Source organism: Chenopodium album, chromosome 10 (assembly GCF_948465745.1).
Source record: "Chenopodium album chromosome 10, dcCheAlbu1.1, whole genome shotgun sequence".
NCBI classification, from domain to species: Eukaryota; Viridiplantae; Streptophyta; class Magnoliopsida; order Caryophyllales; family Amaranthaceae; genus Chenopodium; species Chenopodium album.
Genome location: NC_137843.1, coordinates 25,301,377 through 25,317,375, shown reverse-complemented (window position 1 = coordinate 25,317,375; position 15,999 = coordinate 25,301,377). Strand labels below are relative to the sequence as shown.

At 44.4% G+C, this 15,999-nt stretch overlaps 1 protein-coding gene across 2 annotated transcripts; it reads right to left on the bottom strand.

Moving 5' to 3' along the window:
- Positions 1 to 490: 490 nt before the first annotated feature.
- Positions 491 to 5,873, bottom strand: LOC145563833 (uncharacterized). Of its 2 annotated transcripts, none has more exons than XM_081624252.1 (4): positions 5,380 to 5,873; positions 5,199 to 5,257; positions 4,383 to 5,081; positions 491 to 859 (listed from the first exon to the last, which is right to left on the bottom strand). In XM_081624252.1, the coding sequence occupies exons 2-4, from the start codon at positions 5,254 to 5,256 to the stop codon at positions 837 to 839; spliced, it is 780 nt and encodes a 259-aa protein (XP_081480378.1). In that variant the 5' UTR covers position 5,257; positions 5,380 to 5,873; the 3' UTR covers positions 491 to 836. The 2 variants fall into 2 exon arrangements, with proteins under 2 accessions (XP_081480378.1, XP_081480379.1); XM_081624253.1 differs by having other exon boundaries at positions 4,383 to 5,022; positions 5,380 to 5,872.
- Between the last annotated feature and the right edge of the window lie 10,126 nt (positions 5,874 to 15,999).

The following is a 15,999-nucleotide window of genomic DNA, read 5'->3' as shown; positions in this document are numbered from 1 at the left end:
AGACAGTTGTAAGTTATAATGAAAAAACAGCCTGACCCAATAATCACATAACTCGGCTCCTTCAAGAAATTTTTCTTCTCCCCCCTCAAGTGAGTCTGAAAAGAAAAAAAATTACAAGACTCATCCCTCCATGCTCCATAGACGCAATTCTTGAAAACTCAGTATTTCGCGTATTTATGCCTACGACTTTACGGAGTATTTTTTATTCTAAAACTATCAACTCAAAATCTACAAGTTTCAACATGCAAAAAGGAAATTCCATCTCAATTAGACCATATTATGTAGACAATGCATGTTTGACATGGAAAAATATGTGACCCGTCCCTTGCAGTAAACATATAAGTGACTAACCTGGAAAAAGACCTGAGAAGAACTCTCTCACCAACACAAAAATAAAGGGAACCAAAAATGACCTACATAAGATTCAGGACAGCATTTCACTTTCCCACCGAAAGGCAGTACCTACAAAGTAACTAAATCTTCATCCAGCTGAACACATTTAATACAGGCTTTGCATTTCATACAGTATGTATCAATTCAGACTGAATAGTAAGATTATGTTTACAATTTCACATCTAAGCTCTTCCATCTCAATCTCATGTACTTCATTCTTGTGTATCATATTTACATCAGTTAATCCTAACCAACAAAGCGCAGGGTTTCTCCAGTACCTACATTAGTTATGCCATTAAAATGCCGCATCCTCAATATGAAAAGCAGGAAACTCTTTCTTCAGTTATCCAGTCAGATCAGACACAAACACGACTAATGCATCCCAGTAGGAGCCCCTTTACATCCACATCAGTGAAAACCTTCACAAGCTCATATCTCCAGCCCTATGGAAATTCTCTTCCATACCCTGCATTTAAACAAGATCATCTTCAATAAAGGAAAAAAAACAGAATGAAGGCAGACAGGCCTTCGAGATGATTGAGCTACAAGATAACTAAATCACAATTTGCTCACGGCCAATGTTTAATAGTCATATTATATCACAATTTGTATTTATATAAAATTTCCAGCTAACAACAAAATTCACAACAATTAAAAAGATTTTCACAGCAAAGTATATGCACCCTTCCATATGGAAAAGTGCACAGTCGTACAAAAATACAACAATTGAGCAATTACACACAACCAACCACTAAGAGACTGAGAGAGAGAGAGAGACGGTGGAATTCTAATTAATCTATTTATGTCCAAGTGAACTAGTAAGATTTACATATTCTTTGTAAGTGAGTCCAATAAATTTGTCCAGGAAAAAAATAGCTGATAATGCAACGAAAGAATATAGGTTAGGGTAGGGAGAAACTGCCAAAGCAAAGTACATGAAACAACTCTGTGTATCATAACTACATAAAAAGCCATGAGTCAATGATAGAGTGAAATGACATGAAACAGGACCGCTCTAAATAAAATGTTGAAGCATCAGCGAGAGAACTAGGTGACATCAGAGGTTCAGAATACAGAGCAGGAAAAGACAAGTGATCTGCAGGTGACACTTATAATTCAGTTTTGAAGACAATGCTGAACATCAAAAAAAATACTACCTCCGATTTTTTTTGGTTGCAACTTTGGAATATTTTATCTCACAAATAATACCCCAATGTTGCAACTAAAAAAAATCGGAGGTAGTATTAGAAGTTTGCAGCATTCAGCATAATTACAGTTAGCAATTGGAATATATCTTGGAGAAAAAAGGCAGCAAGACAATAAATAGTATTGGGAATTGACAATTAGAAGAAAATTGGTTCACGGATCATGACCCCCCACCCCCTTTTGTCACTCTTAGGAAAAGGGGTCTTGAAGAAAAGTGGTTATTAATTGTGGTTCAAAAAACATGGATACATCAATCCTTATCATGTGTCACTGAAACCAAAGTAACAGAACGGAAATCCAGAGTTCATTTGCTGCTACAGTAAGACTCAAATTATCAATGGGCTGCTAATCTTGACTACTGACAGAGAAACTAACTACCAAATGAAGGCTACATGAGATTTGTGAACTACAGCGACGAATCGGCGATGTCATCAACTTATCAGAACTAATGATCAACTGATTCATGATTTAAAGTGAACAAGTTAAGAAAATGATTTACTAATTCCAATGCTACGTACTCATTTAGATAGAGTTAGGAAGTAGAAAATCTAAAATGCACGAATCACGGTAAAAGGAAACAGGAAACTACTGCTTAGCACTGAGTTAGGAAAAGCTTTTGAAAATCCCTTTTTGAAGCCTCATCTTTCACTAACCTGAGATATTATGAAGATTGTTGAACTCTCAGAAGAACTAGTATTTCTGAGCAACAGTAATGGTTAAGATATGGTTTCTCAAATGAGCCAAAATTCAGATCCTATGAACCACAGGTCTCATCCCAAAATTAAACAGTCTATCCACAATTTAGTCCCGGCTAAAGCATCTTCAATTTATCCACCATCATCTATAAAAATAGATGAAATGTTGGTTGTGCATAAGATGCTTTTTCATACAAAAAAAATAAAATAAAATAAAATAAGGGAAATTCTCAATGCTAGCCCTCTACTTTTGCTTATTCTCAATGGTAGCCAATTATTTTTCGGATTCCCAATGGTAGTCCTAAACTTTCAAATTTTTACAACTGTAACCTTAATGTTGATTTTCCGTTAAATCTAACTTACTACGGTCCACGGAGTAATAAACAAATTAATTATTCCAATATTTAAAAAAAAAAAAAAAGGAAAGAAAAAAAAAACCAGAAAAACAACTCCCAAAAAAACCTCCATACTCTATCTCTCCTCTTTCTTCAACCTCCAAACTCCAAGGATTTACCTCTCCACCTTCATCACCATTATTTGATAAATGTGTCAATGTCCATCAACCTCAAAACTCTTAATTGTTTAATTCTCTAAAGTGCTCTTCTATTTCTCCCCTTTTTCTTTCAATCAATTTCTAGGGTTCTTCATTTTCGTGGATGGGGATTTCAATATATGGGTGGTGATTTTCCTGGGTTTGGGGTGTCTTAGGAGGGGTTAAGGTGGGTGGGGTTTTCTTGGTTGGGGTTTTGGTAGGTGTAGGTGGTCATTGTGTGTTGCGGGTTTCTTGGGTGGGGTTTTGGTGGGCAGCAGTTCCATGGGGGTGTTTTCGTGAGTGGGTTTTTGGTGGGTGGCTGATTTTGTGGTGGGTTTTGGGGTTGGAGGCCAATTTCGTGGGATTGTGGGAGGTTATTGCGGTTGAGTGAAGGGGGATGGAGATGTGGTGGTTGTTGCGGTGGAAGGGGGGACGAAGATGTGGTGGTTGTTGGAGTGGGAAGGGTGTTGCGGGTGGAGGGTTTTGGGGTTGGAGGTGGCTGCCATGGAAGATGAATGAATGGAAGGAGAGAGAAAATGGTTAAGAGAGAGAAAATGGATGACAACAGTTTAAGTTAATAGATATTTAACGATTTAGACTTAATAAGGTTACGGTTGCAACTTTTTAAAAGTTGAAGGCTACTATTGAGAATCCGAAAAAAAATTGGCTACCATTGGAAATAAGCAAAAGTAGAAGGCTACCATTGAGAATTTCCCATAAAATAAAATTCTAAAATATGTATATCTATCATATGATCTGATTAGTCAAGACTTGGACAATGCCTACGCCCACAAAATATCTTTCAGAATGCCAGCAATGTCAATTCCATTATTCACTACAAACAATCTGAAAAGGGCTGGGTATGTTTCAAAAGCATAAAACAAGAAGTAATTCCAAGGTAGTAAAGCTGGATTTATGAACGCTGTTCTAATATTGACAAACTAAGAAAGAGTCAACTGCCATCTCTAAAGCAGGAACAGGCTAAGAACTTACCACAACTTTTGTTGTGTTGTGGTAATTAAACATAAGTGATTTCCAAAAAATTCTCCATGAACTTAACAAAAAAGACTCTGGAGATTAATTATATTCAACAAGTTCATACCATAAAAATCATATTTGATAACACAAAGTCATTTATACTAATTCCCATGCAAAAAGAGATTTGGAACAAGGACCGAAGGACGTTCCACTGGATAGTTTGAAGTCATATCCATTCATTCGCAAAGTAGACACAGAAAAGGCCAACAAGTACCATAAGCAAGCACACTTGATTCACAGAACATATGACAGTAAACAACAAAGCAGGAGGCATCAGACCACACAAAATTTCAAATACAGTTCCTAACAGTAGAGATATACGGTCAATGCATGAATTGTTTGGTAAATAACAGATGCAGCTTAGAAGAGTTAGAACACTACACAGCCACTTCAAAATGAACATATGTAAGCCATCATACAAATTCCATAACAATGAAAAGGATCCAAGAGCACCGTAATATAGATGCATCTGACTATATCAGTACATATATCCACAAAATCTGTTAAGAGTTGATTACCTGGATAGCGAGTAGTTGAAGAACATCGAAAACAGCTCTGAAGGCGCTCAAAAACATCACATGGAACCACATCCAACCCAAACTCATGAGCAACACTTGTATAAGAACTACTCAACCCTCCTCCAATCGCAATACTCCTCCAAAAGCCAAAGACTTGCTGAACAAGGCAGACAGCCCAAAATTCCCACTCGGATGTGACACAAAGATTACGGAATGACAGAAAACCCATAGCAAGAGCAAGCCTGTATACCCGACTACCAACCGCTACATTGCGCTTTACAACCCTACGCCTTGCATTCCTATACACAAATTTAGGCCTCAAGTGAAATCCTATCCTAGCCCACAATCCTGGGCCTGCTTTCCATTTCTTCCCTCCCCTGCTCACTATTACCACTAACCTCACCCTTCCTTTCATCTTCCTCTTCTCTCTTCCGAGTTCCCGCTGTTTTATCTTCTCCAAAAGCTTCCTTTTGAGGGCCCTTCTTTTGGCCTTCAAATGATTACACCAAATAATCTTCCCCAAGGAAACCGTATAGGATAACAATGTCACGCTATCAGCCATGTACAAAAGATACAAAAGCTCTCTACATTGTTTTCTACCTAGATTTTCTGAACTCATCCATATATGCCGACCAAGTTCCTTCGCAATAACAACTTGAAAATCAGCATTGTACCCCATTAACAATATGAATTCAGACACTGAAACAAAATCAAACAAAAAACTTCAAAAAAAAAAAAAAAAAAATGGGAATAAATTTGACATAACAAAGTAATGAAACAATCACAACAATGACAGCAAGAGGAAATATAACTTACTTTTTTCAGCAATTCTACTCTTTTCTTTATCCGACATTCTACACATTTTTTCAGGCATCCTTCACCCAGAAAATTACACCCAAAAAAATAAGTATACAAAAATCAGGCGCTACAGTAGAAAAAAATCAGGTAAAATTGAAGCTAGAAATAACAATTCTATACAAAATTAACAAAAAATTACCTGAAAAACTCAAAATTCTGAGCTAAATTGCAGGTCAGCAGTTCAAAAACAGGCACCTTAACTTACAACGAATCAAACCCTAGATGTGAATTCTGCAGGAATTGACCTAATTCGAAGAAATCGAACAACAATAAAAAGTTGAAAAAAACTTGAGAAAAAGATCGGAAGAAAGCAAAATTGAATTGAAAGAAAAGGAGGAACCCTAAGAATGGAAATTCTAGGGTTTGAGTGAGTAAATTGCAGGAAATGTAGCGCTAATTTTTGTGTTTGTTGATCTTATAGAGTATGACTCTCACAGTCTCACTCTAACATTTTCTCTCTCTTGTAGGAGTTTTCTCTCTCTAGGTGTGGGTGAATGTCTGTGAATCCCGCGCTGAGGAATCAGAGGCTATGAATGATGGGATTTCGACTTTGAGTTCAACTTCACTTGCATGTGGAGATTAGACTTTTTTTTTTTTTTTTTTTCGAGTTAAAGTTTAAAACTTAGGACTTGTGTTTTTCTTTTGATCAACTTCAATTTACAATACTCTATTGGTGGGCCCTAATAAGAGTAAAAATAGAGATGGTTAGTAAAGAAAGGAATAAGGATCTGTTTTGATTTATTGAATTGAATTTCTGAACTGAATTGATTGGAGCCGAACTGAACTACTTCCCTTAATAGGAATCTCAACCCTTCCAATCCTGGGGCGGACGCTTCTGGTTCGTCCGTCCCCTCTTCTTCTCAACCTCGGCCTCAACTGGGTGGGGCGGACAGACCCTTAACAGGAATCTCAATCCGCGAACCGTCCGCCCTGCCTATTCGCAACGCCCCTCCTTCGGGAAATGAGGCGGACGCTGCCAAGGATAAAGGCAAGCGTCCAATGTTCGAGGAGGACATTCCTTCTTCAATGGGCGTTCTAAGCTCAAGGGGCCGAAGCTCGGCCGAGGCAACAGATTTGGACAGAGTGCTGTCTTCGGAGTTTGGGAGTGCCCCTTCTCACCAAGTGGAAGAGGAAGAAGTTGAGAAAGAGGTCGTGGGTGAGACGGCCGAAGGCGAGGCGGCGGCCGAAGAAACTGTCGCCAACATTGATAACTTCAGGGACCCGTACGCCTGTACAGTTGGGGAGACAGCCCTGAAGTTTCTAAAGAAGGATTTTGAGAAGTATAAGGAGTCCCTCCATTTGGGGGAGGGATTCGAAATTCAAGTCCCCAGGAAGGCCATTGTTGTGCCTACCTGGGATGAGGAGAAGCCGCGCAAACGAGCGTTTTGCGTCTACAGGGCCGCCTTGGATGTGGGGCTCCGCTTCCCTCTTCACCCATTCGTCCGGACTGTCCTGGACGAGTACGACATCGGCCTCTTCCAACTGACGCCAAACAGTTGGTTGAACATCTTTGGGTACTTAGTGACGTGCATCGCTAAGAAATTTACGCCATACTTTGCGGTCTTTTGTGAGATGCACTCACTCACCCGGCTGGAAAAGGAGGTGGATGGTTGGCTCATCTTGAGTGCAACCAGGGATTACATGGTCGTGGTCGACCGTGTCAGTAAGTGGAGGGACTGGAAGCACCGCTTCTACCGTGTCAAAACTCAGGACGCGGAGTTCAACCTTCGCATGAACAGGTGCCGTCCAGAGCCTATTCAGCTCGGACGCGGAGACCACAAGCCTGACAAGCCGCCCATCCACCCAAGCCACGAACACCAGCTCGAGTACTTCAAAGTTAATCGAGTCAGGCGGGGCAACAAAACTGAACGGGTCCCTAGCCATTGGGTTCCTCTTGCCAATTGGCTTAGGGACCCTTTCTTCATGTCTGTGTACGGCCTGTACCAGAACATGCCCCAAGGTGGACACTTAGATATATAAACTTTTTTGTACGCACGTAGAGTTCTTCAGAAAAATATTCTAACACTTTTGCTTTTTGTTTTTGCAGCGGAGGCGTACGCTATGCTTGACTCGGCCCAAAAAGCAGAGGTTGAGATGTCCGAGGTGGACTTGGCCAGATACAAGGCTCGTTTCAAGATGTACGAGCAACTCAAAGAGGTAAACACTTAGTTTATTTTTTGAATTTCTCATTCCTTAATGTGTCCGTTCTGCTATATTGGAAGGAACCTACTTCCTGAGTTTGCACGGACGCTTTATGTCCGTTCACGCATGCTGGAAGGGAGTTCCTTTCCCAAATCGCACGGACGCCATCAAATTTTTCTAACTTGGTATTTTTGCAGACCTCCTCCTCTACCCCGAAGGCCAGGCGGAAGCAGCCGGCCACGTCCACTCCTGATGCGAACGCATCCAAGAGGAGAAAGACGGTTGCTTCCAAGCCGTCTTCTCAAGCAGCGGCAACGGCAAAGTCGCAGACTGCTACAACGCAGTCTAAAGGAGAACAACCCCGGCTGACACAAAGCGGGGCCTCCAAGCCCATAGAACCTGTTGCTGATCAGGTCCGTGAGGAGTCCGTCCCTTCGGACGGTGGGGATAGGTTAACCCCAGAACAAATGACCGGTCGCTGGATCGGGACGATGCTGGTCAACCCGCCGTCCAGCGACGCTGAAGGGAGCCGTCCGGAGGAGGAGGAAGCTCCTTTACCGCCTCCTCCCACCAATCTTTCTCCTCCAACCTTCTCCACTGGTTAGCCATCTTTTTTCTCACTCTTTATAAGTCTTTGTTTACTTGTAAAATTTAGCTAACTCTTCTTACACGGTCGTCCGCAGATATATCAGAGGAGATGCAGTTGAAGGTACCCGGCCAGTCACTGACTGGCGCGGACAGGAAGGCCATGCGCGAGGCCATGGTTCGCGCGGTCCCCCAAGCGCAGCGTGATAAGCTGCGGGGGATCAACGAAGGCTTCCTCGGCCCCATGCTAAACTGCAGTGCCGAGGTATACTTCTATCTCCTTATGTTTTTGCTTTCCAGCACTTAGCCAATTTTTCCATATTTTTGACTAAGTTTCTTTCCTTCTGTCCGCAGCTCTTCCTCCGTTTGAACGCCTTCCTAGATTGGAAGGACAAGGAGAACGAACGGTTGAAGAATGCTTGGATCGAAATCAGGAAAGCCGAGGATGCTGTAACTGGGACGGCCGCCGTCCAAAGGGTACACTTTGAGACCCAGATAACCGCGCTGTCCGACAAAGCGGCGCGGCAAACAGAGGACCTGGTCAAACTGGGCAAGGCACTCGAACAGGAGTCCTTGGCCAGGGAGGCCATGAGGGTTGAAAGGGACGAGGCCGTCCTGGAGAAGGAAAAATGGAAGTTGGGCTTCGAGGCGTCCGAGGCCCTGAAGAGTGAGCTGAAGTTGGCCCAAGCCAACCTTAAGTCTGCGCTAGATGAGGCGGACGCGCTGAAGGCCGAGATGGAAACCTTAAAGAAGTCCCTTGCGGACTATGAGGAGAAACTTAAAGCTCCTCGGCCAATCAGTGTTGAAGAAGTCATCCGCATCGAGCAAAATGCTGAAGACAGGCTTAAGGCATACTTCTTTGATGCCTTCAACTTGATGGTGGACGAAGGTGAAGCCGCCTATTACGAGGAACGCTTCAAGAAGCGGCTTCAGTACGTCTGCCTTAAAGAAGAGGCAAGGAAGGCCGGCATGCCTCCTCCAGAACTAGTAGTTACTTCCCCCGAGTCCGGAGGGGACGGGGATGAGGAGGAGGAGGAGGCGGACGAAAAGGATGCCTCGGCCGAGGACGCCAAGACAGCGGAGGAGCCTGCCACAGATAATACGGCTAAGTAGAGCTCAGGTCCTCCAGCAGCCGTCTGCTCAGCTTTCCTTTTCTTTTCAGCTTACTGTGTACTTAGCTTATTTTGTACTTCTCTTTTTTTGTTCTTCTTCTGAGGCCGCCTGTTCGAGCGGTTATGTAAACATTTCGGCCGCCTTTGTGCGGTCTTATTAATGAAAATTTTGTCCGCCTTTTTGGCGGCTTTTACTTCTATTTCATACTTAGCAGTTTTTTGCAAATTTTCTGCTTTTTGCAAGTTTTCCGTACGTCTCAATATTATGCCTTTTCGTACGTTCCTAGGGGTATGCCCCTCTATTCGGTGTTCGCCTAGTCCATTTTCTAAGTGGTTTGATTAACTTGGTAGTTTTTATGCCTTAAAAGGGTATGACGGCTAGCAAGTTAATCAAATCATAGTAATGATTGCCCTTGGGCTAGGTGAAGCACCGAATTAATTTAATTGGCCGTTCGGCTATCATTGTACGAGTAGTCCGTTGAATCTATCGCTCGGACGTACCCTAGAAATCCTAAGTATTATCTCAACTCAGAGATTCCTTGATTGGCCGGGCTAAATGCCTAGGTATGCCCTTGCCCTATTTGTAAAGGACACTTGTTTTCTACACAAGTTCGGAATACCTTGCCTCAATCGTCCGCCTAGAATTGGGCGGACGCATTGATCTCTGAATTAAATCAGTTCTTTTTTTTTTTTTTTTTTTTGTGGCCGAGTTGCTATATTGGGAGCAACCTTGCTTCCTTTTTAACTCGGCCATTCAAAAAGAATGATAAGCCGTGTTACTATATTGGAAGCAACTCAGTAAATCATTTCATTCGGCCTTTAATCATAAAAACAACAAATAATTCAACAATGCCTGACTCTTCATTAATTTTTGTCAAAAGTACATTGTTGTGGCCGTACGGCTTTAATTACAAGGCTCGGTCAGTAGACCTAGCTGTATAAACAGCTTTTTGGCTAAGTACTTAAAGAAACAAAACTCAAACATGATACTTCTTCAGGTTATCAGTGTTCCATGTCCGTGGGATCTGTCGGCCATCAATTGCCTCAAGGCGATATGTGCCGTCTCGGACTTCTTCCCTGATTCTGTACGGTCCCTCCCAGTTTGGAGTCAACTTGCCGTCCTCATTGGCACGGCCAACAGCTTCCATTTTTCTCAACACTAGATCCCCCATTTTGAGCGGCCGCTTAGACACTCGGCGGTTATATGCCCTTGTCATCCTTAAGCGATAAATTTCATGCCTAAGCGCCGCATTGCCCCTAGCTTCTGGAAGGAAATCTAGGGCGGTCTTCATGGCCTCCCAATTGGCCGATTCATCATAAAGCATTACCCGCAAAGTGGGCTCGTACATTTCAATTGGGAGTACAGCCTCAGCTCCATAGACCAAAAAGAATGGAGTCTCCCCTGTAGAACTCTTTGTTGTTGTCCGTATGGACCATAGCACATTGACCAGCTCGTCTGCCCATAGGCCGCCTGCCTTTTCAAGCTTGCGCTTGATCCCATTTGAAATCAACTTGTTATAGGCCTCAACTTGACCTTTGGCTTGTGGTCGGCCGACCGAGGCAAAGCAATGGGTAATGCCTTGGTCTCCCAACCATTCTTTGAGTTGACGCGTCTCAAACTGGGGTCCATTGTCGAACACCATTGACTGAGGCACCCCATACCGAGTGATTATGCTTTTCCAAATGAAGGCTGACACGTCCGTCCATTTAATGCCCCGGACGGCCTCAGCTTCAACCCATTTAGTGAAGTAGTCTACTGCCACTAATACATACCGTCTCTGGCCGGATGCAGGAATATACGGTCCCAAAATGTCCATGCCCCATTTGGCAAAGGGAAGCGGACTACTGATGGCTGATAGACTATTTGCTGGACGATGAATAAGGGTTGAAAATCTCTGGCACTTGTCACATTTTTTCACCATTTTCATGGCGTCCGACTTCAGGCTCGGCCAGTAATATCCCAACTGTGTCGCCTTTTCAGCTAAGGCTCGGCCTCCAATATGCGAACCACAATGCCCCTGATGAAGGTCATCCAACACATCATTCCCTCTTTCAGGAGTTATACATTTAAGGTAAGGCTTCACAAAGGCTCTTTTGAATAGCTCCCCATCTTTCATCTCAAACCAGGCCGCCTTCCTCTTCACTAGCCAACTCTCTTTCGGATCGTCCGGAAGTATTCCATCCCTTAAGTAGGAAGTAATTCCGTCCATCCAGGTTGAACTTCTATCTATTATCTGAACGGGCTCGACATCAATGCTCCTTTTTTCCTTTACTTCCCAAAACACTGATCTTGGAGTATCACATGACGCCGAGGAAGCCAATTTGGAGAGGGCGTCCGCTTGATGATTCTCTGAACGGGGAACTTGCTTGAGAGAAAAAAGCTCTAGGCCTTCGGCCTCATTTTTAACTAGCTGCATGTACTTCATCATGGCCGGCTCCTTGGCCTCAAAGCCACCATTGACCTGATGGACTATTAGCCGGGAGTCCGAGCATACTTCAATTTTGGTTGCCCCGGCCGCTTTACACATCCTTAGGCCGGCCAACAATGCTTCGTACTCAGCTTCATTGTTTGACGCTTGGAACTGAAACCTCAACGCGTACTCATACTTGTCTCCCTCAGGAGATTCACATATAATACCAGCGCCACACCCGGTCGCTGTTGCACTACCATCCACAAACACTTTCCAAAATTGGTCCCCGGCCGGCTGAAGATCAGGCCGTGTCATTTCAGCCAAAAAATCCGCAAAGGCTTGCCCCTTGATTGCCTTCCTTGGTTCAAACACAAGATCAAAACCTCTGAGCTCTAAGGCCCACTTGAGCATGCGGCCACTTGCCTCTAAAGTTGAGAACGGCTTCTTCAAGGGTTAGTCTGTATAGACCACAATTGAATGTGCCATGTACAAGGCCAGGCCAAATTTTTCAATTGGGGGGTACTTCAGCTCAGCATTGTGAAGTACATGACTGATAAAATACACCGGGACCTGATGGCCGTTCCTTTCAGCAAGAAGGACGGCACTTAGAGAGTGTTCGGAGATGGCAAGATAGATATATAGCTTCTCATTCTTGAGCGGACTGACGAGGCGAGGCAATGTATGCAAGTGATTTTTCAACTGTACGAATGCTTCCTCGGCCTCCTCTGTCCACTCGAACGCGGCTTTCTTCTTAATGGTTTGAAAAAAGTAACGGCACTTATCCCCTGATCTTGACAAAAATCTTCCAAGGGCTGCTAAACAGCCGGTCAGTCTTTGCACTTCCTTGATTGTTCTTGGAGACTTCATGTCAAGGACGGCTTGAATTTTTTCAGGGTTGGCCTCGATTCCACGTTGATCAATCAAAAATCCGAAAAACTTGCCGGACTCAACACCAAATACACACTTCTTTGGATTTAACATCATCTTGTGCCGCCTGAGTTCGGCGAACGTTTCTCGTAGATCCTTGAGATGGTCGGCCGGCTCTTTTGACTTGACAATCATGTCATCAATATATGCCTCCATGTTCTGGCCGAGCTGGTCTCTAAAGACTGTATTAACAAGCCTCTGAAATGTAGCAGGAGCATTCTTGAGGCCGAATGGCATAACCTTGTAACAGTACAACCCCTGCTCGGTCACAAACGTTGTTTTCTCTTGATCTTCTTCCCACAAAGGAATTTGATGGAATCCGGAGTATGCGTCCATGAAGCTCATAAGGGCGTGTCCGGCCGTAGAGTCAACCAAACGGTCGATCTTAGGCAAGGGGAAGCTATCCTTAGGACACGCCTTGTTCAAGTCCGTGTAATCCACGCACATCCTCCAAGTCCCATTCGGCTTTTTCACAAGAACTACATTGGCCACCCAATCTGGGTAAAAGCATTGCCGAATGAAACCGGCGTCCAGCAGCTTTTTTATCTCTGCTGCGGCCGCTTGATTCCTCTCTTCTCCGTGATTTCTCTTCTTCTGGCGGACAGGCTTTATCAAAGGATTCACGGCCAACTTGTGCACGGCCAGGTTAGGACTTATTCCTGGCATTTCACCAACTTCAAATGCAAACACATCTTTGAATTCTCTTAACAGCTGTACTAACTCATCCCCAAGCAATTCCAAGGCTATAGTGCCGACACTAACTATCCGTTCTGGGTGGTTGGAGTCAAGCACTATATCCTGGTGGCTGCCGGCCGGCTGGGGCCTCAACTCATCTGGCCGGCCGACAGTCATTAGTTGCTAGGCTTCCTCTGCCCTGGTCGCCTTACGCATCTGGCCGACCTAGTATGCTGGGAGTGAGGTTCCTTCTTCCTTAATCTCGGACAACTTTGGGCCGCGTGCTGTTGGCTTCACGGCCAGCTGATTACATTCCTTGGCCATTTTCTGACTTCCTTGAATTGTTCCAATTTTTCCGTCCGACCTTTCAAACTTCAGCAACATCAAATGGGGCACTATGACCGCCTTGGCTGCATTGAGAGTAGGGCGGCCAAGTATTACATTGTACCCAGTCAACTCTTTTACCACAAGGAAACGAACGAACATGTCTCTTCCTTCCCCCTTCCGTCCGACTGGATGAATGATATTCCCCCCAAATCCTACTAAGGGATGAGTTATATCTTGGAGAGCATCTTCTGGGAAGCTTAAATTCCTCAAGGCAGAGAGACTTATGATATCGGCCGAACTGCCCGTATCAATCAATATCCGTCCCACCTTCAAATTTGCTATTTTCATTACAAAGACCATGGGATCATTGTGCAAAGCTCTGACCTCACCACGGTCAGCCTCACTTATGATCACTTCAGGAAATTGCTCGGCTTTAACAACATCCGTTTGCATCACATTTGACAGGTTTCGAGTGTCCTGCTTGATTCCTTTCATGGTAGGGCCGCCTGAAGCAAAGCCTCCTGATATGACGGCCACAAAACCTGAATCAGTGCTATTCCCATCATCTTCCTTGTCATTCTTCTTTTCACTTTGTTGCTTTTTCTCGGACGTGTTGTCGGTCCGCTTGAAGGTGAATTTGGACTTGGTCACATAGGGTTTCAGCAGACCCTTGTCGGCCAACTTATCCAACAGCCTCTTCAAGTTGATACACTCGTTCGTGTCATGACCCACATCCTTGTGGTAATGACAATACTTGTTTTTGTTTCTGTACTGGGCCGAGCCTCTCAAAGGCTGAGGCTTCTCAAACTCAAACTTGTCTTTTATCTCCATCAAAATAGAGTAACCATCCTTGTTGAACTCATACTGAGGCTCGTATGTCTTGCTTTTCTTTGACTTGGGTTGCTGGTCGTCAGCTACCCAGATTTCTTTTCTTTTGTTCCCTTCTTTCTTTCGACCGGCCGAGTTTTGCTGAGAAGATTGTTTCTTCTCAGCCCCCTTGGCCGGCTGTTCTGATTTGGCGAGCGAACAAAAATCCGCGGCCTCAATATAGGCTTCGGCTTCCCGCAATACACCTGCGTATGACCGAATCTTTTTTCTTACCAAATCAAACTTAAAACCATTATGCCTTAATCCCCGGAGAAATTCTGAGTAAGCCATTTCGTCCGGAAGATTATGAATTTGGGCTTTTTCTTGGTTAAACCTTTGGACGTACGAGCGTAGTCCTTCATTCTTTCCTTGGACAATTGTAGCCAAGTTGAGGCTTGTCTTTCTTGGTGGGATGTTGTATGAGAAGTTTCCCACAAACAACAAACTGAGGGTGGTAAAGCAATTGATGCATCCGGCTGGGAGGCTGTTAAACCAGTCCTGGGCCACCCCTTTGAGAGTGGCCGGGAAGCATCTACACCATGTAGCATCATCTACACTTTGCAAGTACATCAAGTTCCTGTACGAGGTAACATGCTCTTCTGGGTTGCCCGTACCATCATAGGCACCCACTAATACACTCTTCACTTTTGCTGGTTGAGGGGATGCTAGTATATCTTGCAAAAACGGAGGCGGCTTATCTCCCAAATTCAACAAACGCATTTGCCAATCGATAGGCTAAGGCTAAGCGGACGTTCCAGCCAGGTAAGGAGTCTGGCCGAACATCTGACCATACGGCCCATATTGCCCAAAAACTTGGGGAGTTGGTTGTATCAACCCATTGAGTACTTGAGGGGACTGATACTGCAATGGCTGAATTGGACGGGGAGTAATAGTATGACTCTTGCTGGAAGCAGCCGTGTTGGTGTATTGGGAGAAAGATTGGTTGGAGACTTCCTCCGGCATGGTTGGGGTAGAGGCCGTGTCAGAGTATGCGGCCCTCTCCCTTTGCCTATGCCGAATGTAATCCCTTGCGTCTTTGAAACGTTATGACGGCTCAGTCTCACCTCTTTTTGGCTGTCTACCCCTCCCCCCAGCCGACTGTGTTTTCGCCAGCAGGCTAGAGAAGTTGGTCCGTGGGACTCGGGGAGACCTTCCGTGCGGACGACGGAATGGGGTGTTACCAGCATCAGTTGCATTGGTCTTGTTGTTGGCTTTCTTGGAAGTGCCTCCTCTCCCCTTTTGCTGGGTAGCCGCCAACTCCTTGCGGAGCTTAGTCAGCTCGGCCATTAGGGTAGCTGGGGTGACAGGAAGTTGTTCGGCCTCTTCAAATGAGGCAGTCAAAGGATTTCTTGAGTGTATGGTAGTATGTATGTCCTCTACATATCCATCCTCGCCTGGACGAGGTCCAGAATTAGGTGTCTGACCATCTATTGCCATGACGGACGAGTATCCCCACAGACGGCGCCAAATGTTTCGGGGTTTTTTGTGATTCCCTCGGATACTGGTCACGCTCTGCTGACAAAGACTCGGACACCTGCAAAATAACGAATATTCCGGTGTTCGGAATATTCGCCTCCGACGCTCAAGTTAGTGAACGGAAACGGAAAAGGCTAGAGAGAGAAAGAGAGAGAAGTTGGAGCTCTTTAATGCTCTATATTTATGTTATGTCACAATCCACCCCTCCCATCATAAATGATTGGGGTATTTATAGGG